Source organism: Globicephala melas, chromosome 8 (genome assembly GCF_963455315.2).
Source record: "Globicephala melas chromosome 8, mGloMel1.2, whole genome shotgun sequence".
NCBI classification, from domain to species: domain Eukaryota; kingdom Metazoa; phylum Chordata; class Mammalia; order Artiodactyla; family Delphinidae; genus Globicephala; species Globicephala melas.
The window spans coordinates 54,626,400-54,652,148 of record NC_083321.1 but is presented as its reverse complement, the minus strand read 5'-3'; the positions used below and the strand labels follow the sequence as shown (position 1 = coordinate 54,652,148).

The window sequence follows — 25,749 nt, the reverse complement described above, 5'->3', positions numbered from 1 at the left end:
CAGCAATAAAGAGGCCCTAAAAAGTAATGGGAAAGCTAATTTTTAATAAATTATCCTTTAAAGGAGTGGATTTCCTTTAGCCTCAGAATTATTTCTAAGAGACAGATGGTAATTTATGATTGCTATTTTTCTTAAATTTTGTGATTTCTTCAGTGCATGCCACAACCAGTGATTTAGAGACAGTTTTTCAATGAAAAAAGAAATACTGTCACATTGAATGTTACCATGGATTTTAAAAGGCTCTTGATTTTAAGAAATGTTAAAATATTAAAAAAATATATGCTAATTACAATAAGCAAAGAGTATGTGCTGGTGCTCAATACTTGAGGGATAATGACCTTCAGTAGAAAATAACCTAATGTGTCTCTTCTGGGGTGTCTATCCACCACTTAACAGAAAATGACCTCATTTGTCCCTCAAAAGTAAAGGGAAGATAAGAGATAATCTCTGTCCTTTGGTTTCTAGTAACAGGTTTAGAACTCTTTGGAAAGTGAATAAATTTGGCAATAGATGCCTTTAACCTAAATGACAATTTCAGTAAAGCCCATTGCCTTTACTCCTTTACTCCTTAGGAAGCTTGTCATGTGTTAGCAAGTCATAAGGGTCATCTTTTGTCATTTGCTAATTTGGATATATTTTGACAAGGGTTAGTTATTTCTGTACTGCCATAAATACTGTTGTCAAAAGTAAACTAAGGTTGTTATCTTTCATTTTTATTTGCCTTGTTAATATTAATTTGTGTTTTACTTTATTTGAGATATAATTCATACAACATAAAATAATACAACATAAAATTTGCCATATTAAAATATATTCATTGAGTTTTAGTATATTCATTGAGTTTTACTATAGTCACTGTGTTGTACAACCATAACCACTATCTAATTCCAAAACATTTCCGTCACCCCAAGAAGAAACTGTACCCATTAGCAATCCGTTCCGTTCAAACCCCTTCCTGCTCAAATCCCCTGGCAGCCCCCATTCTACTTTCTGTCTTTATGAATTTGCCTATTATGGACATTTCTTATAGATGGAATCATAAAATAAGTGGCCTTTTGTGTCTTCTTTCACTTAGCATAATGATTTCAAGGTTTATTCATATTATAGTATATATCAGTATTCCATTCCTTTTTATTGCCAAACACTGTTCCATTGTTTGGTTTATACCACATTTTATTTATTCATCATCAATTGATGATCATTTGGATTTTTTCACTTTTTGGCTGTTAGGAGTAATGTTGCTATGAATGTTGGTATACAAGTGTTTGTGTGGCCATGTATTTTCATTTCTGTATGTACCTACGAGTATAATTACTGGGTCATATGGTATTTTTTTGAGGAACTGCCAAAGTGTTTTCCATAGTTGCTATACTATTTTACATTCCCATCAGCAATTTATGAGGGTTTCAATTCTCCAAAGCTTTTATTTTAATAATAATGATAAGAGCTAATATTTGAGAACTTACTATATACTAGATCCTATGCTATTTTAAGTACATTATCATTTAATTCATAGTACAGCCCAGATCATGGAGAATAAATAACTCCCGAGGTCACATGGATAGTAGATGATGAAGCAAGGGTTGAACATAAGTTTGTTGCCACAGAATGAATACTTAATGCTTTATTTATTGGAAAGCATTTTCACATACTTTTTAACTTTGCAAAATGTTCCTTAAAGAGTACCATTTACTCTGTGGTAATGTGTAAGCAGCCATAATGTACCCTCATAAATGAATTGCATGCGGTGGTGTACGAAGAGCACTGGATTTCTAATGGGGAAAAACCTGAACTCTGCTAGTTACTAGGTGCATAAGTTTAGTTACTTCTTTGCTCTGTTTTCTCATGAAAGTATATGTGAATACTTTTCAGCATAGTCTTGTCAAAAAGTTGGAACTCAGCAAATGTTGTTTAAATATTAATAATAAATTATCAGAGAAACAATGGCAGTTTTACTATTTTTTTCCTGTGGCTGGCATTCCTTTGGTTGTTAGCAACTTGGGCCAAATTATTTATACTTGTGGATATGGAAATGTTGGGTTGCATTTTCTTTAGTTTTCTAGTGAACTTCAGGTGCTCCAGTGAATGTTTTATGTTGATAGTATACCTGCAGGCTTTTCCAGTCAGAAGGGATCAGTGCCTTAATTATGGCTGGGAAGACCTGTGGCAAGAGTGCCCTTGTAGTTGACTTAAGAAACCTGCTTTTCCCCTCCAGAGATTTTTTTTCAAGTGTGCACACTTGTATTGGTCATAACCTCTCAATTATGTACTCAGGAGTAGTGCTCCTTCATCACCACATTTGTTTATTTAGTAAACATACCTATAATTGTAGTATTAGTGTGTTTTGAAAGAAGTTACATAAAAATACCAATTTAAAGTTATATCTCATTGCTTTAGCTACTAAGCAGATAAACCTGGGAAGTAAAAATAAAATCTCCTAAAATTTCCTATGTATAAGAAGCTTTAGGAACCCATTGAAAAATATGATAATATGTATGTGTCTTTTATTTATTTGTTCATTTTTGGCTGCGTTGGGTCTTCATGCTGCGCGCGGGCTTTCTCTAGTTGTGGTGAGCGGGGCTACTCTTCGTTGCAGTGCATGGGCTTCTCATTGCGGTGGCTTCTCTTGTTGCGGAGCATGGACTCTAGGTGCACGGGCTTCAGTAGTTGTGGCATGCGGGTTCAGTAGTTGTGGCTTGTGGGCTCTAGAGTGCAGGCTCAGTAGTTGTGGCGCATGGGCTTAGCTGCTCCGCAGCATGTGGGATTTTCCCAGACCAGGGCTTGAACCCATGTCCTCTGCATTGGCAGACAGATTCTCAACCACTGTGCCACCAGGGAAGCCCGATGTGTATGTGTCTTGATTCTTGTCTGAGCTGAAAATGAGAGGATGGAGTATATAAGATGTATTGAGAATTCATTGTAGTATTTTTAGAACTTCTTTTGATTGTTGCTTGTAGTATGAAATATGTATTTCTTGAGATTTAACAACTTGCAAAATGCAGTAGATACCCTACCTCATACCATATGCAAAAATTAACTCAAAATGGAATAACAGCCTAATTAAAAGAGCTAGAATCATAAACCTCTTAGAATAAAATATAGGGATAAATCTTCACGACCTTGGCCTTGGCAGTAGAGTCTTAGATCTGACACCAAAAGCATGTGAGCAACCAGAAAAACAATAGATAAATTGGACTTTATCAAAATTAAAAACTTTTGTGCATCAAATAACGTCATGAAGAAAGTGAAAAGACAACGTACAAAATGGGAGAAAATATTTGCAAATCGTATGACTGATAAGAACTTAATATCTAGACTATATAAGGGACTCCTAAAACTCAACAACAAAAAGACCAACCCAAGTTTAAAAAGGAGCAAAATTTTTAAGTAGACATTTCTCTAAAGATATACAAAGATTAATAGTTTGCACATGAAAAGATGCTCAACATCTTTAGTCACTGCGGAAATGCAAATCAAAAACACAATGAGATATTACTTTATACTTAATAGGATGATTGTTTTTTAAAAATGGAAAATAAGTATTGGTAAGATTGTGGAGGTATTGAAACTCTGATGGGAATGCAAAATGGTGCAGCTGTTGTGGAAAACAGTTTGGCACGTCCTCAAAAAGCTAAACAAAGAATTGCCGTGGGACCTATCAGTTCTACTCCTAGCTATATACGCAAAAGAATTGAAAACAGAGACTCAAACAGATACTTGTATGCCGGTGTTTATTGTAGCGTAATTCATAATAGCCAAAAGGTTGAAACTACCCAAGTGTCCATCAACAGATGAATGGATAAACAAAATGTGGTGTATTCATACAATGCAATATTTTTCATCCCTGAAAAGGAATGAAGTTCTTATATGTGCTACCACATGGGCAATCCTCGAAAACATTACGCTAAGTAAAAGAAGCCAGGCACAAAAGGACAAATATTGGATGATTCCACTTATAAGAACTATCTAGAATAGGCAAATTCATAGAGACAAAGTAGATTAGAGATTACCAGGTGCTGCAGGGTGGGAGGAGAATGGGGAGTTATTGCTTAAAGTGTAAAGAGTTTCTGTTTGGAAGGAATTCCCTGGAGGTCCAGTGGTTAGGACCCTGCGCTTCCCCTGCTGAGGGCCAGGGTTCAATCCCTGTTCGGGGAACTAGCATCCCACAAGCCACATGGCATGTCCAAAAAAAAAAAAAAAAAGAGTTTCTGTCTGGATAATAAAAAAAAACTTTTGGAAATAAAAAGTGTTAATGGTTATACAACATTGTGAATGTGACTGATAAGTGCCACTGAATTATACACTTAATGGTTAAAATGGCAAATTTTATGTTTATTTATATGTAAACATTATATCTCTGTATACTAAATTCATATATATTTCACAGTATTTAAAAAGGCAGCAGTTAGGGACTTTTCTCTAGATCTGGCAGTGATCTTAGCTTCAACATATATTCACTATCTTATTGGATACAGAGTATAACAAGGCAAGCCATTCAGTATAATATAGGGTTAATTACCCAGAAAATAAAAGTAGGGAATTAAATCAGTCACCAATAATTTTGTTTAAATATGGCATGTTTTTTTAATATATCTGAAACAAAAGTGTCATGAAACAATGTTTATGTACAGTTTGAAGAATACCAATATACTTCCTACCAGCTCTTAATTCTCTGTGTATTTTCTGCTATGTTCCAGTTGGTTCTTGTGGTGTTTTTCTGGATCCATTTTCAGGTTTGCATTTATATAAGTAGCTGTGGCACTGTGAGTATCTGATCTTCCTAATCTCATCTCTTTTATTAGCAACAAAACCTCCATTTTACAGGTGAAGATCCTGAAATTCAGAAAGGTGATTGACCTAGACAAGATCACACTGCTGTTAGAGCCTGGATTTGAATCTCAATCTATTTTATACTAAAGCCTTATTTCCCTTTCTATTTAGATTATTGATATAAAGTAGATCTTTTGGAAAGAGGTACTTACCAATCACACTTTCCATTTAGGCCTATTTTAGGTATATGGTTATTCTTACCTATGATACAAAATAGCTATGGTAGAGATTTTATTTTTCTTGCTGGATTTTTGTCAGATACTTGCAAGGTACCTTTTCCTTAACTAAGACTTCAGAATAGACTACTTTTGAGAGTAGCTTCTCAAATTTTTGACATGTGTAAATGTGCCAAATTTGTAGGTTAACAGATTCCAGCTGCCTGTCCCACTAAGAGTTCCTTTAGCAGGAGTTGTAGTGTCTTACTTATCCTGATTTCAAGCACAGTGTCTGGCATACAATAAAGTCCTAATAATGGACTGTTTATCCTGTTTGTGGAATGAACTAATTAACTGATACATACCTATTCTCTTGTCAGTTGTTGGGGTTTTTGTGTTCTTTTGATTTTCAAAACCATGTTGTTAGAGAAATCTTGCCATCGAAATATTTCCTGTATATATGTATATATATATATATATATATATATATATTTTTTTTTGGTGAAAAAAAGAACCATCCAAAATTTATTCTCTGACAGACGGCATCAGCAGGTAAAAACTACAGGGGTTTCTCCGTAGATCATACATTCACAAGGCATTGTTAGCTTAACAACTGAGAAAGCCTCTGGTGTGTTTTCTGTAACAATATCCACTTCATAGTGTAAATAGGTACTATTATTGTGTTCACTTACAATTCCAGAAGGAAATGCACAACTTGGCAAAACAAAAAAAAATTTTTTTTGGATCCTAAAGTCAGGTGCAGTTACCAAGAGACAGACTTGAGAACAGTCTCAATCCACTTTTCCACATAGAGGGGCAAAGACTTCCCCCAGAAATGTGGGTCTTTCTTTCTCCTTCCTTGTTAAAATCTCAAGAGTAACGCTTCATCGTCTGCTTAATATCACATGTACGAAAGGGGGATTAAGAAAAAAAGAATCACAACAACATCTTGAACTTCCAGCTGCTCGCACCAATACATCAACTCCTAGGTTTACGACAGGGCCTAGGAACACTTCAGCGGTCATCAAATAAGAAAATAGAGATTATAGCTACAAAAATAACACATGAATGACATAGATAAATTAAAGCTTTCACATCCAGGACTTGCCTGTTCCAACTTGGTAGCCTTCATTCAATACTCGGGGGAAAAAAAATCTTCATAATTACTTGGCATAAGTCACAGTCAAGGAACTTCTGGTACAAATTAATATGAGAAGTTATTAGTATATAATAAGGAAACACGCCCTTCCGGTGAGTTTGTTTCTTCAAGAACGGACACCCAGCACTTCAGAGTAGGCACCAGTGAACTAAATTAAGTCACCTGCGATTCCCTGCTCAGGTGCTCACCTCTCCTGGTTTTAGAAGAAGAAGCACATCTGGAAAGCAGAGGGAGGACCTTGGCACTCTTGGGGCCCCATCTGAACTGTATTTAAATAAGCAGCAACACACACACTGACTCTCTAAGGACTAAAATCCGTCCGTTTGAGGGCATTCTACTTAAGGTTCCAAGGTTGAAAAAAAAATTGGAATTCTACAACCTTAGTTTAAAAACAAAAAAAGTACATTCAAAAATGAAAAGAGGGGCTTCCCTGGTGGCGCAGCGGTTGAGAATCTGCCTGCTAATGCAGGGGACACGGGTTCGAGCCCTGGCCTGGGAGGATCCCACATGCTCTAGAGCAACTAGGCCCGTGAGCCACAGCTCCTGAGCCTGTGCTCCGCAACAAGAGAGGCCGCGATACTGAGAGGCCCGCGCACCGTGATGAAGAGTGGCCCCCGCTTGCCGCAACTAGAGAAAGCCCTCGCACAGAAACGAAGACCCAACACACCAAAAATAAATAAATTAATTGATAAAAACTCCTACCCCCAACATCTTAAAAAAAAAAAAGAGGGGGATTCCCTGGTGGCGCAGTGGTTGAGGGTGCGCCTGCCGTTGCAGGGGACGCGGGTTTGTGCCCCTGTCCAGGAGGATCCCACATGCCGCGGAGCGGCTGGGCACGTGAGCCGTGACCACTGAGCCTGCGCGTCCAGAGCCTGTGCTCCGCAACGGGAGAGGACACAGCAGTGAGAGGCCCGCGTACTGCAAAAAAAAAAAAAAAAGAAAAATGGGTGTAGGGTTGGGAGAATACAAAACAGGTCCCTAAACAGACGACAGACCTTGTCCATTTACCTGCATACAGTCAGCACTAAAGTAAGTATAACAGTAACCCCCACCCACCCTCTCCAGCCCCCAAACAGGCAAAACAGTTGTCTTCTCCATGGTGGTTCAACACCTTCCAACTTGAAATAAGTGACAGTCTTTTATTTCCTGTATATTTTTAAGGAATTAAAGAAACATCCATTCTGTATAACTCTTAATATACATTCTTATAGGCAGTGTTCCCAGATAGCCCGTCATAATAGTAAGTTGACTCTGTAGTTATATCAGAGAACATTGATACAGTAAATACTGAGTGTCCACTATTAGCAAGGCCCTGAACTTGGGAGATACTGTAGGAAATAGAAAGATGAATCAGACTTTGTTTTTGCTTTCAAAAATCTTGTAGTTTTACAGAACATCCACCCCAAATGAAATAATGTTTGTGAAAGTTCTACTGTAAATAGTAAAACATTTACTTGGTAATATACTAGGCATAAAGCTTGTTGTTGCTTTGTAAGATATGTGTACTAACAATCTGAATCTTCCTTGAGTATCCTCTGCCAGGCTTAGCTGCAGCTTCATCACCTTTCCCGTGAATATTGCAAAACAGGCTTTAGTGGGTCTCCTTGACCTCGGAATCTATACTCCTGTCTGTCTTGCGCAGTGCAATAGAACTGTTTTTCATCAGTACTTCCAGATGCTTGTTGAGTCCTCATATTTATGAGCCATGACCTACTTTCATGGCCTTGTCTTTACCCACCCCCACCCCCCAGCACTCATGATCTAGGATTCTAAGGGCTCAGCATGAAGAGCTCCTCTATTCGCCTTCACATTGACAGAACATACCAAAATATTCATATCCCCATTGGTTTTCATAATCTGTTTTTCTTGAAATACTCTTTATTTACCTCTTTTTCTGGTAAAACCTCATTCATCCTTTAGGTCCTAGCATAAATGTCACCACTTGAATAAAACTTCTTTGATCGCCCTTCATCCATTGGCTGTATAAGGGTTTCTCTCCTCTGTATTTTCATAGTAGTTCATAGATATATCAGTTACTCAGTTTGTAGATGACTGACTGCTTTCTGCCTCTATAATTATTTGTTTTCATGACCATCTCGCTCTCTGAATGCTGAACTTCTTAGAGCAGAAACTGTCTGTTAATTTATCTTTGCCCTCCAAATACTAAATGTGCTTAGTAAATGTTTCATTTAGTCCTCTGGAAAGAATATTATATACAAAATAGTCGGACATATTTAAGTATTAGATCAGGGGGACTTGGTGAGGTGTAATTTGAGTATAATAAAGGAGCTGAATGATTTCTAATTCTCAGTCTAGCTTTTTTCCATAGCTTGGTTGGTGATAACTGACCTAATTGGTGTCTTAAATGTATTACTAATTTCACCATAAATTACTAGAGATACTAACTCCTATTTCTTGGCTGAAGCACAGAACCTCCTAAGGATAACGGTACACCCATCTAAGGCTTGTGAGAATTGACTGAGTTAATATTTTAAAGCAATTGGAATAGTATTGTCACATGGTAAACACACAATAAATGTTAGCTATTATTATTATCCTGATAAGAATTTATAATGTTCTCTGAGATGTGTTGTGTTGCCTATAGAAGTTATTGGTGGTTATCTTAAAATAATAGTATTTTAAATTAAGGTAAAAACATTGTTTTTCTATGTCTTTCATGTATTCATCAGATATTTGTTTTGTACCTGCTGTGTGTCTCATACTTTGTCACAAGCTAGGGATACAAAGATGACTTCTCAGAGCTCAGCCAAAAAATTCTTCTTGACTCAGATTTGAAAAGGTTTAAGTAAAGACTGTATATGGGGCTTCCCTGGTGGCGCAGTGGTTGAGAGTCCGCCTACCGATGCAGGGGACACGGGTTTGTGCCCCGGTCCGGGAGGATCCCACATGCTGCAGAGCGGCTGGCCCCGTGAGCCATGGCCGCTGGGCCTGCGCGTCTGGAGCCTGTGCTCCGCAACGGGAGAGGCCACAACAGTGAGAGGCTTGCATACCACAAAAAAAAAAAAAAAAGACTGTATATGATCCAGTGGAAAGATCTCTGAACCAGGAGTCATAAGCTTCAAGATTCAGCTCAGTCACTAACTTTGAGAAGGATATTTTTTAGATGTCTAATACATACCTCAAACTCATTAGGTACGAAAGAGATCTCTTTTCTCTCAGGTATTCCTTTATATCTTCGTTAAAAGCACTTTCATCCTTCCATTTGTTCAAGGCAAGGAAGTTAGATGTCACCTTTGGTTTTTCTTTCCATTCACCTTCCATATCTGTTCTTTCAAAAGTCCTGATAATTCTACCTTTGAAATACAGCTGTCTACTTCTTTCTGTTGCCACTACTACCACTATAGGCCATGTCATCATTATCTCTTGCCTTAAAATTGGTTTCTTAGTTTCCATTCTTTTCCCTCTGCAATCTATTTTACACACAGCAGCCATTTTTAAAACATAAATCCGATCTAATTATTCCCCCATGTAAAATCCTCCCATCATATTGAAACCCTCCTACCCTGTTGGGGGGAATGTAAATTGGTGCAGCCACTATGGAAAACAGTATGGAATTTCCTTAAAAAACTAAAAATAGGGGCTTCCCTGGTGGCGCAGTGGTTGAGAGTCCGCCTGCCGATGCAGGGGACACGGGTTCGTGCCCCGGTCCAGGAAGATCCACTTGCCGCGGAGCAGCTGGGCCCATGAGCCATGGCCGCTGAGCCTGCGCGTCCGGAGCCTGTGCTCCGCAGCGGGAGAGGCCACAACAGTGAGAGGCCCGCGTACAGCAAAAAACAAAAACAAAAAACAAACAACAAAAACCTAAAAATAGAGCTACCGTATGATCCAGCAATCCCATTCCTGGGCATATGCCTGACACTAACACAATATTTTTTAATTTTTTAATTGAAGTATAGTTGATTTACAGTGTTGTATTAGCTTCTGTTGTACAGCAAAGGGATTCATATATATGGTCTTCATCTTCTTTTCCATATGGTTTATTACAGGGTATTGAATACAGTTCCCTATGCTATACAGTAGGACCTTGTTGTTTATCTATTTTATATATAGTAGTTTGTATCTGCTAATACCAGACTCCTAATTTATCCCTCCTGCTATCCCCTTTGGTAACCATAAGTTTGTTTTCTATGTCTGTGAGTCTCTTTATGCTTCATAGATAAGTTCATTTGTGTCATATTTTAGATTCCACATATAAGTGATATATTTTATGGTATTTGTCTTTCTCTTTCTAATTTCACGTAGTAGGATAATCTCTGGGTCCATCCATGTTGCTGCAAAATGGCATTATTTCATTCTCTTTGATGACTGAGTGGTATTTAATTGTATATATATGCCACGTCTTCTTTATCTGTTCATCTGTCGAGGGACGTTTAGGTTGCTTCCATGTCTTGGCTGTTGTAAATAGTGCTCCTGTGAACATTAGGCGTGCATGTATCTTTTCGAATTAGAATTTCCTCTGGATATATGCCCAGGAGTGGGATTGCTGGATCATATAGCAACTCTTTTTAGTTTTTTAGGAACCTCCCTACTGTTTTCCATAGTGACTGCACCAGTTTACATTCCCACCAGCAGTGTAGGAGTGTTCTCTTTTCAACACAACCTCTCCACCATTTAACACAATATTCTGTATGAGCTATGCTCTCCCCCCACCCACCCCCCGCCACACACACACACACAAAAAAAATTGTAAAAAATCCATCACATTTGAAATTAGATTTTAATTTCATACCCTGGCCTACATAAATTTGGCCTTTGGTTACCTCTTCAACTTTATCTTTTGCTGCTCTCCCTCTTATTCTACTTCACTTATACTGATCCTGTTTTGTGGTTTTATAATATGCCAAACCTTAAGGCTTTGTGCTTGCTGTTTCTTCTGTCTGGAATATTCCTATGCCAGGTCTTCATGTGGCTGATTTCTGTTTTATCAGTCATGTCTCAACTTTTTGTGTCAAATGTCAACTTTTTTAAATGAGGCCTCCCCTGAGCACCCAATGCAGAGTAGCACTCAGACTTTCCTCTTTCACAGTATTCTATTTTATTTTCAACATAGCCTTTGTCTCTACTTCATATTTTCTTATGTTCACCTATTTGACTGCCTCCTAGAATATAAGCTCCATGGTGGCAGGTTGGTTGTTTTCTTTACCGTGGTATTCCAGGTCCTAGGCTAGTTCCTGCCATAGAACAAGTACTCAATAAATATTTGTGGAATCGCTGGATAAATGAATCTCTTTAAATTTCATGTCTCTCAGTTAAAATAAAGGTTTTCATCTGAATGATATTCAGGGACTCCCCCATCAAAGGTAAACAATGGCAGACACTAGTTAAAGGCTGTAATGACTGATTTTATTCAATAACTACGGTGGTAGTGTTAGTGCAAGTTCATGTGCCCGACGCATAGTGAGGCCAAACACACCGAGGCATCGGAGTTTGGAGCAGAGAAAGGTTTATTGCAGGGCCACGCAAGTAGACAGGTGGCTCAAGCCCTAAAAAGCCCAGAGCTCCCCGAAGGGTTTCAGCAAAGCATTTTTAAAAGCCAGGTTGGGGGTAGGGTTCCCAGGGTATGTGATCAGCTCATGCACAATTCTCTGTTTGGCTGGTGGTGAGGGAACGGTGGAGTCACAGGGGTTAACATTATCAGTCCTTAGGCTCCAGGAGGCCTGGGCCTATGTGCTCATGGTCATCAAGTAGTTAACATCTTCCATTTGGTGGGGGGTTTTCACAACTCAGGAAATGTGCATCAAATACTGTTACCTAGGTACTTCAGAGAGGAGCTAAAGCAGAGGATATGGGGGAAAGGGCTGTCCTGGGAAGGCCCCCATGGGGTCCTACTCGGTTACAGTAGTAGATGGAGCTTGAGCTTAATCTCAATTTGCCCAGAGGTGGCTGGTGTTTTAAAGGGAGAATGAGGGAGTTGGGGAGATGGTAATGAGGGAGTAAAGGGGTCAAGCAGGGTTAGGGAAATTCAAAAATCACAAACACCTGGTATGAGAGTTGGTCAAAGTTAGCTTGATTTGGGCTTTTGTGCCTGCTAACTATGCAAGTTACTAGACTTCTACCCTCCCACAGAGTCTGATGATTACATACAAAAGGAATGGCTTTCAGGTCCTTGAGGACACCCTGTCTTGTAGGAGATACATACACATCTCAGAGGGACAGAGGAAAGATTTACAATTTTAAGTTTATTTTTAAAATTAATGGGGGAATTCCCTGGCAGTCTCGTTGTTAGTACTTGGCGCTTTCACTGCGGTGGCCCAGGTTCGATTCCTGGTCGGGGAATTAAGATCCTGCAAGCTGCGCAGCATGCCAAAAAGAAAAAAAGGAGGTGAGGGACCTAGATCAGGTATTGGCTGGAACAAACAATAAATTCTTTTGGCAACCTTGAGTTTTCTAGACAGCAGTGAGGGAGGAGCAGGGTTGGCTAGGGACGTGTCCTTAGGCTGATAGAAGCCATGCTAGAGTTTGGTCTGCTTTCTCAGTGCAGGTGTTTGGGTATTCATGCTGAGAGTTTTTGCAGTTTTTCTGTACCCCTCCTCCTTTTTAATGCCTTATCTTTCGAACTGCCAAAAAGAGAAGAGTTACTGGTACTTCCATTGTGTATATGAATCTAAGATTAATATGTTAATGATCTCACTGAGATCATGTGAAACTACCTTTCTTATAAATATTGAGGTGATGTGAACTTTTAAATGCCCCCCCACGCCCCCTCCCCTTTATTTTCCATCCTCAACCTTGTTTTTCTCTGTGTAGAAGAAGTTAAGAACAGACACAGGGAGTTTTGGAGTGATAGCGGGCAGCCAGCCAAGAGGTCTCCCAGGCTGAATGGCATTCAGCCTTGCAGGTCCGGGACATTTGATTTTGTGTGTGTATTAGAAAGACTGTTCCTTAGGCACCATACAGGGGGTCGCAACAAGATGTGACCGCTCATTAACTACATTTAGAGAGAGTCAATCTTAAAACCAGTATTATGGAATTATAACTTATGGTGATAAATATGAATGTTTTGGATATTGGAACATTCTCTAAAGAGGAATTGCATGCAAAACCAAATTATTATTATATATTGATACAAGGCTGCTTGGTTAGAATCAAGTTGGAACATGGGGAGTTAATGTGAATTACCAGTCTACTAGGGATCCCCTTGCTTTAAGGTCCCAAGAATAACTGTCTAGACAGTCTCTGATAAACAAAGCTAATTTCTGGTTCTCTAGGCAGACTGTGGCCCCTGGGTCAAATCTGGCCTGCTGCTCGTTTATGTATGGCTTGAAAACTAAGAATGGTTTTATATATTTAAATGGTTGGGAGAATGGTTGACATATGAAAATTATATGAAATTCAAATTTCCTTATAAAGTGGTATTGTAATACAGTGAAGCTTACTTGTTTATGTATTTTCTGTGACTGCTTTTGCACTATAACAGCAGAGTTGAATAGTTGAAAAAGAGGCCATATGGTCACAAAGCCTAAATTATTTCCTGTTTGTCCCTTAGAAAAAGTTTGCTGACTCTTGATGAGATTATATAGTCCTGCATAAGAATTATTTAAGTGTCATTTAGAGTACCTTTTTTATTTGCAGGTTTTATTTGCAGTATTTACTTCGTGGTAACAACAGGTTAGGGCTACTTGGGCAAATCTAATTAATGTGCCTTTGGTGAGGGGGGGAGTACCTCAAATGGCACAGTAGTATGTCTACATTGCCCTTAAAGAAACAGAAAATGAATAGCGTGTTTATCTCTGAATATCAGCACAACAGAGGTTTTACACCCTAAGCATTGTAAATGAAGTTCAGTAAATTGAAGCTAAGTAGTGAGGAAGCAGAGGCTTATATCTTAATTATCTCTATATCTACCTCTCTTTCTCTTTCCTCCCCTTTCACACAGTAAATGATAATCAACAGTTGTTCAGCTATATTTGGTGTCTGACGCTGTGAGCTGTGGGCCATGCTTTGGAGCTGTGTCATTCTCAGCCCCTTTGGTGAAACTGAACTTCCCCACACTCAGCTTTAGCCTACATCTTCTAGGGGTATGGTATACAGTAGAGCACTCAAGAAATGCTTCATCCAAATCATATGCTTGGCTCTGTGTTGTTGGCTGTCCCTCTGTCTGATTTTTTTAAATTGAGATATTATTCACATACCGTGAGATTCACTCTTTAAAAATATGCAATTCAGTGTTTTTAAGCATATTCACAAGGATGTGCTCTATCTTAACTGTAGAACACTATCATAATTATAGAGCATTTTTGTTACTCTGAAACGAAATCTGCCCATAGCCACCACTGTCTGTTCCTCCCTCTGCTTACCCACTAGCAACTGCTAATGAATTTTGTCTATATGGATTTGACTCCTGTGGAAATTCCATATACAAACTTCCATAAATTTGTGACCTTTTATGTCTGGTTTCTTTCACATAGCATCGTGGTTTTGGGGGGGTGTTTTGTTTTTTTTGTTTTGCGGTGCGCGGGCCTCTCACTGTTGCGGCCTCTCCCATTGCGGAGCACAGGCTCCGGACGCTCAGGCTCAGCAGCCATGGCTCACGGGCCTAGCCGCTCCGTGGCGTGTGGGATCTTCCCAGACTGGGGCACGAACCCGTGTCCCCTGCATCAGCAGGCGGACTCTCAACCACTGCGCCACCAGGGAAGCCCTAGCATCGTGTTTTGATGTTCATCCGTGCTGTACAATATATCACTACTTCATTCCTTTTCATGGATGCATAAAATCCCATTGTATTTATATTCCATGTATTATTTTATTCATTCATCAGTTGATGGAAATTTGGGTTGTTCCCACCTTTTGGCTATTGTACTGTGATGTTTTCATTTTTTGGGAGTACATACCGAGGAGTGGAATTTCTAAGTCATGTGGTAACTCAGTGTTAACATTTTGAGGAATTGCTAAACTTTTTTTTACAAAGCGGCTGCACCATTTTACATTCCCATCATTTGCTATTATCCTTTTTTTAAAAAATTTATTTAATTTATTTATTTTTGACTGCATTGGGTCTCCGTTGCTGCGTGAGCTTTCTCTAGCTGGCGGCAAGCAGGGGCTACTCTTCGTTGCGGTGAGCAGGCGTCTCATTGCAGTGGCTTCTCTTATTGCAGAGCATGGGCTCTAGGCGCGCAGGCTTCAGTAGTTGTGGTGCGTGGGCTCAGTAGTTGTGGTGCGTGGGCTCTAGAGCACAAGCTCGGTAGTTGTGGCGCATAGGCTTAGTTGCTCCACAACATGTAGGTTCTTCCCGGACCAAGGCTTGGACCCATGTCCCCTGCATTGGCAGGTGGTTTTTCAACCACTGCGCCACCAGGGAAGCCCCTATCCTTCTTTTTGATTACAGCTATCCTAACAGGTATGAAGTAGTATTTCATTGTGGTTTTGATTTGCATTTCCCTAATGACTAAGGACATTGACTGTCTTTTCCTGTGCTTATTGGCCATTTATATATATTCTTTGGCAAAGTGTCTATTCACATGTTGACCTTTAGGTTTTAATATAATCATTTGAGGTCTTCCTTGTATAATATTCCAGAAATTTCCCTTATTCTGTATATCTCAATTTTTTTTCTCTACAAAATGTAGTGCTATCAGTCAGAGGAAGTATGGTATTCCAGAGAATGGAGAGCTTATTCTTCCTTTTTGCCTTTGAAGATCCCTCATGATATAGTTCCTTGCCATACTGCATTCTGTCCTAACTTGGTAAAAAAAAAAAAAAAAGATGACACTGGTACAGGAGAGGAAAAGGGTAGCCCTCCCAGGAGGGCCAGCCTGGTCTTATTCCTAGGTTGAGGTGGTTATATAAAGCAGTTTCACTTGCCTGTTTGTTTTTCTCCTGCCAGTGTTTCTAGCTAATTGCCCAAGCTCCCAGATAATTTTGTGCCTTGTATTGGTTCTTCTCCCTTGGCCTTCATTATACTCTTTGTTCCTTGGATTGGAAAAAGAGCATGAAGTTTCTAGGTACTTTTTATCATTTTTTATACCTATTTCACAACCTTTAAGGTCAGTATTATTACTGCTCCCCTTTTATTGCTGAGGAAACTGGCTCACAGAGGTCATAAAGCCCACGGTGCATCGCCTGATAAGTGGAATGGTTATCCAGATCTTCTTTCCTCATCCTTTTAACGTGTCTCTGGTTTGCTTGCAATGTTTGTATGAGAAGAGAAGCCTAGAAATTTAAGTTAATGCCACATTATAGAAGGTCTCAAATGCCAAGCAGTGGAATCTTTACCCATAATTAGGAGGATTTTGAGTTGGAGAGTTACTTGAATAAAAATGTGCCTACAGTTTGGCATGGTTTTTTTAGCTTGCTTCTGTTGTAGGCATAGAGATGAATAAACTATTGCCCTTGCCGTCAGGGAACTTCTAGGCTATTTGGAGAGGTGGAATCAGATAATTACTTGCATTTGGGAAAATGTGCCACAAAAGTGTATATAAAATTCTTGAGAGCAGAGGAGAAAGCTGCAGGGATCACTGCTTACCTTAAATTCAGTCATCAGACAGTAGTAAACATTTCTGGTATATTTAAGTAATAGGCATTTCAGGGTGGGATTGGATTCAGTTGTGTTTGGTATAAACTTTTTCCTTTATATATTAACAAAACTGTTAACATAATTGTACAACAGAACTACCAATGTAGATTTAAATTGCTTTTATGTATTAAGACTTTAACTTTCTCTGACAGATATGTCAAGAGTTTAACAGCACCTGGGCATGGGAGATGGAGAAGAAAGGCTATCTTGAAATGAGTGTTGAATGCAAGTTAGCACTCTTAAAGGTAATAAATTTATTATTTGTTACAGTTATTTTAATTAAAAAATTCACTTTTGACTCCTTCTGGTTGAATTGGGAAATAACTAGAAAGTAGACTTTTGGTGGGGGGCTTACGCCTGCAGCATGTGGGATCTTAGTTCCCCGACCAGGGATCGAACCTGCACCCCCTGCAGTGGAAGCACCGAGTCTTAACCACTGGACCACCAGGGAAGTCCCCAAGTAGACATTTTCACTGTTAGCAGAAAAGGACAATAGATTTTTCTTTTTCTTGTTTATTGTTTGGTGATAAAACTGTTCTTTAAATTACTGTTTTGGGTTATTTTTCAATATACAAGTATATCTGGGTTTAATGATCTCTGCTTGTAGGGACAATAGTAGAATGGGTAAACCCCACATTAATTTTATGCATTATTTGCAGCCTTCACAGTCATTGTTAACAAATACGGTAAACTGTGGTTAATCTTTTACTGATTTATAAATTAGTAATTCGATCATTAGTTTTCCAGATGACATGGGGCATGCCAGTGTGTACTTAATAAAAGTCTCACATAACCAAACCTACTTAATTAAAATAGGTCTTCTCAAAGTATAGATTTATTTTCAAGTTTGAGTTCCCCTTTTTCTCCTTGCTTACTTCAGAGTGTTGGCCCTAATTATTAGCAATGTGGTCAGCACAATGAAGGGGAAAACTACCTTTATAGAAGAGAGTCTACGGGCCTAGACACCACAGGCAAAGGCAAAGAGGCTATGATAGGAACGTCATGTATTATTTGCCTGGGCAGATAGGTTCAGGGAAGAAATCTGACTTTATACACTAATCATACACAAAAATTTTAATTAAAAATCAGTTCTTCCAATTTGGTGATGTCTTTTTTTTTTTTTAAAGAGAATTCCGCAGAGTAAGTTATCAATAAGACTGCCTTCCTTAAAAACTGTATATGTCTCAAGCTTTCAAAAGTAGATAGCCATTTCAAGAATGAAGTTCATCTAAAAGCTTTAAGAGAGAAGGAGTGATTGAAAATTTTATACCACGAACAAATTTGGGAAACTTTAGTACAAACAGACTCATTGCTTTAAAATATAGCTTCACTTTTGTGTCATTGGTTGGGTTAAACGTATAAATTTCTGTAATACAAAAATTAAATGTTAACTTAGAAATTTATGTTTTAAAGTTGGTTACTGTAAAATCAGTGTACAAAAGGGGAGAGAGGAAAGTGAAAGATGGATAAAACTAAAAGTATTCTTTCTCCTATCCCCAAATCTGTTCCTTGGTTGAACATATCACATTTATTTTCATGGAGAAACATTTATGGGGTATTTTAAACCATGTCATGACTATTTTCCAGTACCTCTGTGAGTGTCAGTTTGATGACAATCTCAAATTCAAGAATATTATCAATGAGGAGGATGCTGATACCATGCGTCTCCAGCCAATTGGCCGTGACAAAGATGGCCTCATGTACTGGTACCAGTTGGATCAAGATCACAATGTCAGAATGTATATAGAAGAACAAGATGATCAAGATGGCTCTTCATGGAAGTGCATCGTCAGGTATCTTTTATTGGAATTTTTTTAATGTTTATTTGCATGTTTCTTACTTTGATCTCTTCTCTATTGGAATATAATCTCTAAAGCTGGGTGATCCTTTTCTTTTTATGGGATTGGGAATTTCCAGGACCTAGCCTAGTGCCCAGCATAATACCCAAAGCAGGTGCTCAATTATTTGTCAAATAAATATATTTAGCAGTGTGGTCCATATCAGGACAAATACCTTGTACTTTGGAAAGCTGGAATCTGAAAAATAATGATGCATAGGTAATATGCACACAGAAACTCATCGTTGGAAAGAAATGTAAGAAAAACTTTATATATATATTTTTTGGCTGTGGTGCACAGCTTCGGGATCTTAGTTCTCGGACCAGGGATCAAGCCCATGCCCTCGGCAATGAAAGCCCAGCGTCCTAACCATTGGACTGCCAGGAAATTCCCAGAAAAACATTATTTGATTTTTATTTAGCTATATAGTTTTCTATTAGGCATTATTTGTTTATTACTCATTAATGTGGCTAATTCATCTGACACTTAACTATATTTTCAGTTTTTCTTGTGCATACATTTCTTTACTGAGGTCTGAAGAAATCTGAGGAAAATTCTACTTTTTTTGCCCTGATCTTTTTTTTTTCTATTCTTAATTTCTTTCGTTTATTTATTTATTTTACTTATTTATTTTTGGCTGTGTTGGGTCTTAATTGCTGCACGCAGGCTTTCTCTAGTTGTGGCTAGCAGGGGCTACTCTTTGTTGTAGTACGTGGGCTTCTCATTGCGGTGGCTTCTCTTGCTGCAGAGCACAGGCTCTGGGCGTGCAGGCTTCTGTAGTTGTGGCTCGCGGGCTCTAGAGCACAGGCTCAGTAGTTGTGGCGCAAAGCCTTAGTTGCTCTGTGGCATGTGGGATCTTCCCAGACCAGGGATCGAACCCATGTCCCCTGCATTGGCAGGTGGATTCTGTTTTTTTTTGTTGTTGTTGTTGTTGTTTTTTTTTTCGGTACGCAGGGCTCTCACTGCTGTGGCCTCTCCCGTTGCGGAGCACAGGCTCCGGACACGCAGGCTCAGCGGCCATGGCTCACGGGCCCAGCCGCCCCGCAGAATGTGGGATCTTCCCGGACCGGGGTATGAACCCACGTCCCCTGCATCGACAGGCGGACTCGCAACCACTGCGCCACCAGGGAAGCCCGGCAGGTGGAGTCTTAACCACTGTGCCACCAGGGAAGTCCCTCTATTCTTAATTAATTTTTTTTCTTTTACATCTTTGTTGGAGTATAATTGCTTTACAATGTTGTGTTAGTTTCTGCTGTATAACAAAGTGAATCAGCTATATGTACACATATATCCCCTCCCTCTTGCGTCTCCCTCCTATCCTCCCAATCCCACCCTTCTAGGTAGTCACAAAGCACCGACCTGATCTCCCTGTGCTATACAGCTGCTTCCCACTAGCTATCTGTTTTACATTTGGTAGTATATATATGTCAGTGCTACTCTCTCACCTTATCCCAGCTTCCCCTCCTGCCCCATGTCCTGAAGTCCATTCTCTATGTCTGCGTCTTTATTCCTGTCCTGCCCCTAGGTTCTTCAGAAACCTTTTTTTTAAGATTCCGTATATATGTGTTAGCATACAGTATTTGTTTTCCTCTTTCTGACTTACTTCACTCTGTATGACAGGTTCTAGGTCCATCCACCTCACTAAAAATAACTCAGTTTCGTGTCTTCTTATGGCTGAGTAATATTCCAACGTATATATATATGCCACGTCTTCTTTATCCATTCATCTGTTGATGGACACTTAGGTTGCTTCCATGTCCTGTTATTGTAAATAGTGCTGAAATGAACATTGTGGTACATGACTCTTTTTGAATTATGGTTTTCTTAGGGTATATGCCCAGTAGGGGGATTGCTGGGTCATATGGTAGTTCTATTTTTAGTTTTTTAAGGACTCTCCATACAGTTCTCCATAGTGGCTGTATCAATTTACATTCCCACCAACAGCACAGGAGGGTTCTCTTTTCTCCACACCCTCTCCAGCATTTATTGTTTGTACATTCTTTCATGATGGCCATTCTGACCAGTGTGAGGTGATACCTCATTGTGGTTTTGATTTCTATTTCTTTAATCATTCCTGATGTTGCGCATACTTTCATTTGTTTGTGGGCAGTCTATATATCTTCTTTGGACAAATGTCTATTTTGGTCTTCTGCCCGTTTTTGGATTGGGTTGTTTGAGTTATTTATTTATTTATTTATTTTTGGGTACGCGGGGCTCTCACTGTTGTGACATCTCCCGTTGTGGAGCGCAGGCTCAGCAGCCATGGCTCACGGGCCCAGTGGCTCTGCAGCATGTGGGATCTTCCCTCACCGGGGCACGAACCCATATCCCCTGCATCGGCAGGCGGACTCTCAACCACTGCGCCACCAGGGAAGCCCAGGTTGTTTGATTTTGATATTGAGCTGCATGAGCTGCTTGTGTATTTTGGAGATTAATCCTTTATCACTTGCTTCGTTTGCAAATATTTTCTCCCATTCTGAGAAATGTCTTTTCGTCTTGTTTATGGTTTCCTTTGCTGTGCAAAAGCTTTTAAGTTTCATTAGGTCCCATTTGTTTATTTTTGTTTTTATTTCCGATACTTTAGGACGTGGGTCAAAAAGGATCTTGCTGTGATTTATGTTATACAGTGGTCTGCCTATGTTTTCATCTAAGAGTTTTATACTATCTGGCCTTACATTTAAGTCTTTAATCCATTTTGAGTTTATTTTTGTGTATGGTGTTAGGAAGAGTTCTAATTTCATTCTTTTACATGTAGCTGTCCAGTTTTCCCAGCACCACTTATTGAAGAGGCTGTCTCTTCTCCATTGGATATTCTTGCCTGCTTTGTCAAAGATAAGGTGACCATATATGTGTGGGTTTATCTCTGGGCTTTCTATCCTGTTCCATTGATCTATATTTCTGTTTTTGTGCCAGTGCCATACTGTCTTGATTACCGTAGCTTTGTAGTATAGTCTGAAGTCAGGGTGTCTGATTCCTCCAGCTCCATTTTTCTTTCTCAAGATTGCTTTGGCTATTCAGGGTCTTTTGTGTCTCCGTACAAATTTTAAGAGTTTTGGTTCTACTTCTGTGAAAAATGCCATTGGTAATTTGATAGGGATTGCATTGATTCTGTACATTGCTTTGGGTAGTATAGTCATTTTCACAGTGTTGATTCTTCCAATCCAAGAACATGGTATATCTCTCCGTCTGTTTGTATTGTCTTCAGTTTCTTTCATCAGTGCCTTAAAGTTTTCTGCATACAGGTCTTTTATCTTCTTGGGTAGATTTATTCCTAGGTACTTTATTCTTTTTGTTGCAGTGGTAAATGGGAGCGTTGCCTTAATTTCTCTTTCAGATTTTTCATTGTTAGTGTATAGGAATGCAAGAGATTTCTGTGCATTAGTTTTGTACCCTGCTACTTTACCAAATTCATTGATTAGCTCTAGTAGTTTTCTGGTAGAGTCTTTAAGATTCTCTATGTTTAATATCATGTCATCTGCAAACAGTGACAGCTTTACTTCTTCTTTTCCGATTTGGATTCCTTTTATTTCTTTTTCTTCTCTGATTGCCGTTGCTAAAACTTCCAAAACTATGTTGAATAATAGTGGTGCGAGTGGACAGCCTTGTCTTGTTCCTGATCTTAGAGGAAATGGTTTCAGTTTTTCACCATTGAGTACGATGTTGGCTGTGGGTTTGTCATATATGGTCTTTATTATGTTGAGGTAGGTTCCCTCTATGCCTACTTTCTGGAGAGTTTTTATCATAAATGGGTGTTGAATTTTGTCAAAAGCTTTTTCTGCATCTATTGAGATTATTATATGGTTTTTCTTCTTCAATTTGTTAATAAGGTGTATCCCATTGATTGATTTGCATATACTGAAGAATCCTTGCATTCCTGGGATAAACCCCACTTGATCTTCATGTACCATCCTTTTAATGTGCTGTTGGATTCTGTTTGCTGATATTTTGTTGAGGATTTCTGCGTCTGTGTTCATCAGTGATATTGGCCTGTAGTTTCCTTTTCTTGTGACATCTTTGTCTGGTTTTGGTATCAGGGTGATGGTGGCCTTGTAGAATGAGTTTGGGAGTGTTCCTCTCTCTGCTGTATTTTGGAAGTATTTGAGAAGGATAGGTATTAGCTCTTCTCTAAATGTTTGATAGAATTCGCCTGTGAAGCCATCTGGTTCTGGGCTTTTGTTTGTTGGAAGATTTTTAGTCACAGTTTCAACTTCAGTGCTTGTGATTGGTCTGTTCATATTGTCTGTTTCTTCCTGGTTCATTCTTGGTAGGTTGTACTTTTCTAAGCATTTGTCCATTTTTTTGAGGTTGTCCATTTTATTGGCATTGTGTTGCTTGCAGTAGTCTCTCATGATGCTTTGTATTTCTGCAGTGTCAGTTGTTACTTCATTTTCATTTCTAATTCTGTTGATCTGAGTCTTCTCCCTTTTTTCTTGATGAGTCTGGCTAATGGTTTATCAATTTTGTTTATCTTCTCAAAGAAGTAGCTTTTAGTTTTATTGATCTTTGCTATTGTTTACTTCATTTCTTTTTTATTTATTTCTGATCTGATCTTTATGATTTCTTCTGCTAACTTTGGGAGTTTTTTGTTCTTCTTTCTCTAATTGCTTTAGGTGTAAGTTTAGGTTGTTTATTTGAGATGTTTCTTGTTTCTTGAGGTAGCATTGTATTGCTATAAACTTCCCTCTTAGAACTGCTTTTGCCGCATCCCATAGGTTTTGGGTTGTCGTATTTTCATTGTCATTTATTTCTATGTAGTTTTTGATTTCCTCTTGTATTTCTTCTGTGATCTCTTGGTTATTTCTTAGTGTATTCTTTAGCCTCCATGTGTTTGTATTTTTTACAGTTTTTTTTTTCTGTATTTGATATCTAGTCTCATAGCATATTTGTTGAAAAAGATGCTTGATATGATTTCAATTTTCTTAAATTTACTGAGGCTTAATTTGTGACCCAAGCTATGATCTTGGAGAATGATCCGTGTGCACTTGAGAAGGTAGTGTATTCTGTTGTATTTGGATGGAATGTCCTATAAATATCAGTTAAGTCCGTCTTTAACTGATAAAGATGGACTTAACTGATATTAAAGCTTGTGTTTCCTTATTTATTTTCATTTTGGATGATCTGTCCATTGGTGAAAGTGGGGTGTTAAAGTCCCCTACTATGATTGTGTTACTGTCAATATCCCCTTTTATGGCAGTTAGCATTTGCCTTATGTATTGAGGTGCTCCTATGTTGGGTGCATAAATATTTACAGTTGTTTTATCTTCTTGGATTGATCCCTTGATCATTATGTAGTGTCCTTCTTTGTCTCTTCTAATAGTCTTTATTTTAAAGTCTGTTTTGTCTGATATGAGAATAGCTACTCCACCTTTCTTTTGATTTCCGTTTGCATGGAATATCTTTTTCTATCCCCTCACCTTCAGTCTGTATGTGTCCCTAGGTCTGAAATGGGTCTCCTGTAGATAGCATATATACGGGTCTTGTTTTTGTATCCATCCAGCCATTGTATGTCTTTTGGTTGGAGCATTTAATCCATTTACATTTAAGGTAGTTATCAATATGTATGTTTCTATTACCATTTTAATTGTTTTGGGTTTGTTTTTGTAGGTCTTTTCCTTCTCTGTGTTTCCTGTCTAGAAAAGTTCCTTTAGCATTTGTTGTAAAGTTTGGTGGTGCTGAATTCTCTTAAGTTTTGCTTGTCTTTAAAGGTTTTAATTTCTCTGTTGAATCGGAATGAGATCCTTGCTGTGTAGACTAATCTTGGTTGTAGGTTTTTCCCTTTCATCACTTTAAATATATCCTGCCACTCCCTTCTGGCTTGCAGAGTTTCTGCTGAAAGATCAGCTGTTAACCTTATGGGAATTCCCTTGTAGGTTTTTGTTGCTTTTCCCTTGCTACTTTAAATATTTTTTCTTTTTTTTAATTTTTGATAGTTTGATTAATGTGTTTCTTGGCATGTTTATCCTAGGGTTTATCCTGAATGGGACTCTGCACTTCCTGGACCTTCCTGGACTTGATTGACTAGTTTTTGACTATAATCTCTTCAAATATTTTCTCTTACCCTTTCTTTTTCTCTTCTTCTTCTGGGACCCCTATCATTTGAATGTAAGTACATTTAATATTGTCCCAGAAGTCTCTGAGACTGTCCTCAATTCTTTTCATTCTTTTTTCTTTATTCTGCTCTGCGGTAGTTATTTCCACTATTCTGTCTTCCAGGTCATTTATCTCTTCTTCTGCTTCGTTTATTCTGCTGTTGATTTCTTTAGAGTATTTGTAATTTCATTTATTGTGTTGTTTATCACTGTTTGTTTTCTCTTTAGTTCTTCTAGATCCTTGTTAAATGTTTCTTGCATTTTCTCCATTCTCTTCCTGAGATTTTGGATCATCTTTACTCTCATTACTCTGAATCCTTTTTCAGGTAGACTGCCTATTTTCTCTTCATTTCTTTGGTCTGGTGGGTTTTTACCTTGCTCCTTCATCTGCTGCATATGTTTTCTCTGCCCTCTCATTTTTTTTAAACTTACTGTGTTTGGGGTCTGCTTATCACAGGCTGCAGGTTCATAGTTCCTCTTATTTCTGGTGTCTGCCCGCAGTGGGTTAGATTGGTTCAGTGGCTTGTGTAGGCTTTCTTGCACAGGGACTGGTGCCTGTGTTCTGGTAGATGAGGCTGGATCTTGTTCCTCTGGTGGGAAGAGCCTTATCTGCTGGTGTATTTTGGGGTGTCTGTGAACTTAGCATGACTTTAGGCAGCTTCTCTGTTAATGTGTGGGGTTGTATTTCTGTCTTGTTAGTTGTTCGGCATGGGGCATCCAGCACTGGAGCCTGCTGGCCGTTGGGTGGAGCTCAGTCTTAGTGTTGAGATGGAGATCTCTGGGAGAGCTCTCACTGATTAATATTACATGGGGCCAGGAGGTCTCTGGTGGTCCAACATCTTGGACCCTTTCCCCTAATCTTTTTCGAAAAACCTTGATTTCTTATATTTGTACTGACAAATATATTTGAATGGAAACATTTAATGTAAAACCTTAAAATAAAACTTTCTTTTAAATTGATAAGTGACTGGGACTGTTATTCAGAATCTTTGTGTGTCCAATTTTCTGTTTTTGGTAATGAATTATTTAGAATTTATTCTTTTAATTCTCACAATTTATATTAAGTTTGAAAATATCGGGATTTATAACTACAGTAGGGATAAGTAATAGATATATATCCACTGGCTTATGAAAAACTCCTTTA

The 25,749-nt window shown here is 38.7% G+C and overlaps 1 protein-coding gene across 1 annotated transcript in view; it reads left to right on the top strand.

Annotated features, from left to right (window-relative positions):
* Nucleotides 1-25,749, top strand: part of RSF1 (remodeling and spacing factor 1) — a 172,172-nt gene that overhangs the window by 78,695 nt on the left and 67,728 nt on the right. The window contains exons 3-4 of the mRNA XM_030835968.3: nucleotides 16,831-16,923; nucleotides 18,266-18,471. Coding sequence (XP_030691828.1) covers nucleotides 16,831-16,923; nucleotides 18,266-18,471 — 299 coding nt within the window. The remainder of the gene's footprint in view (nucleotides 1-16,830; nucleotides 16,924-18,265; nucleotides 18,472-25,749) is intronic.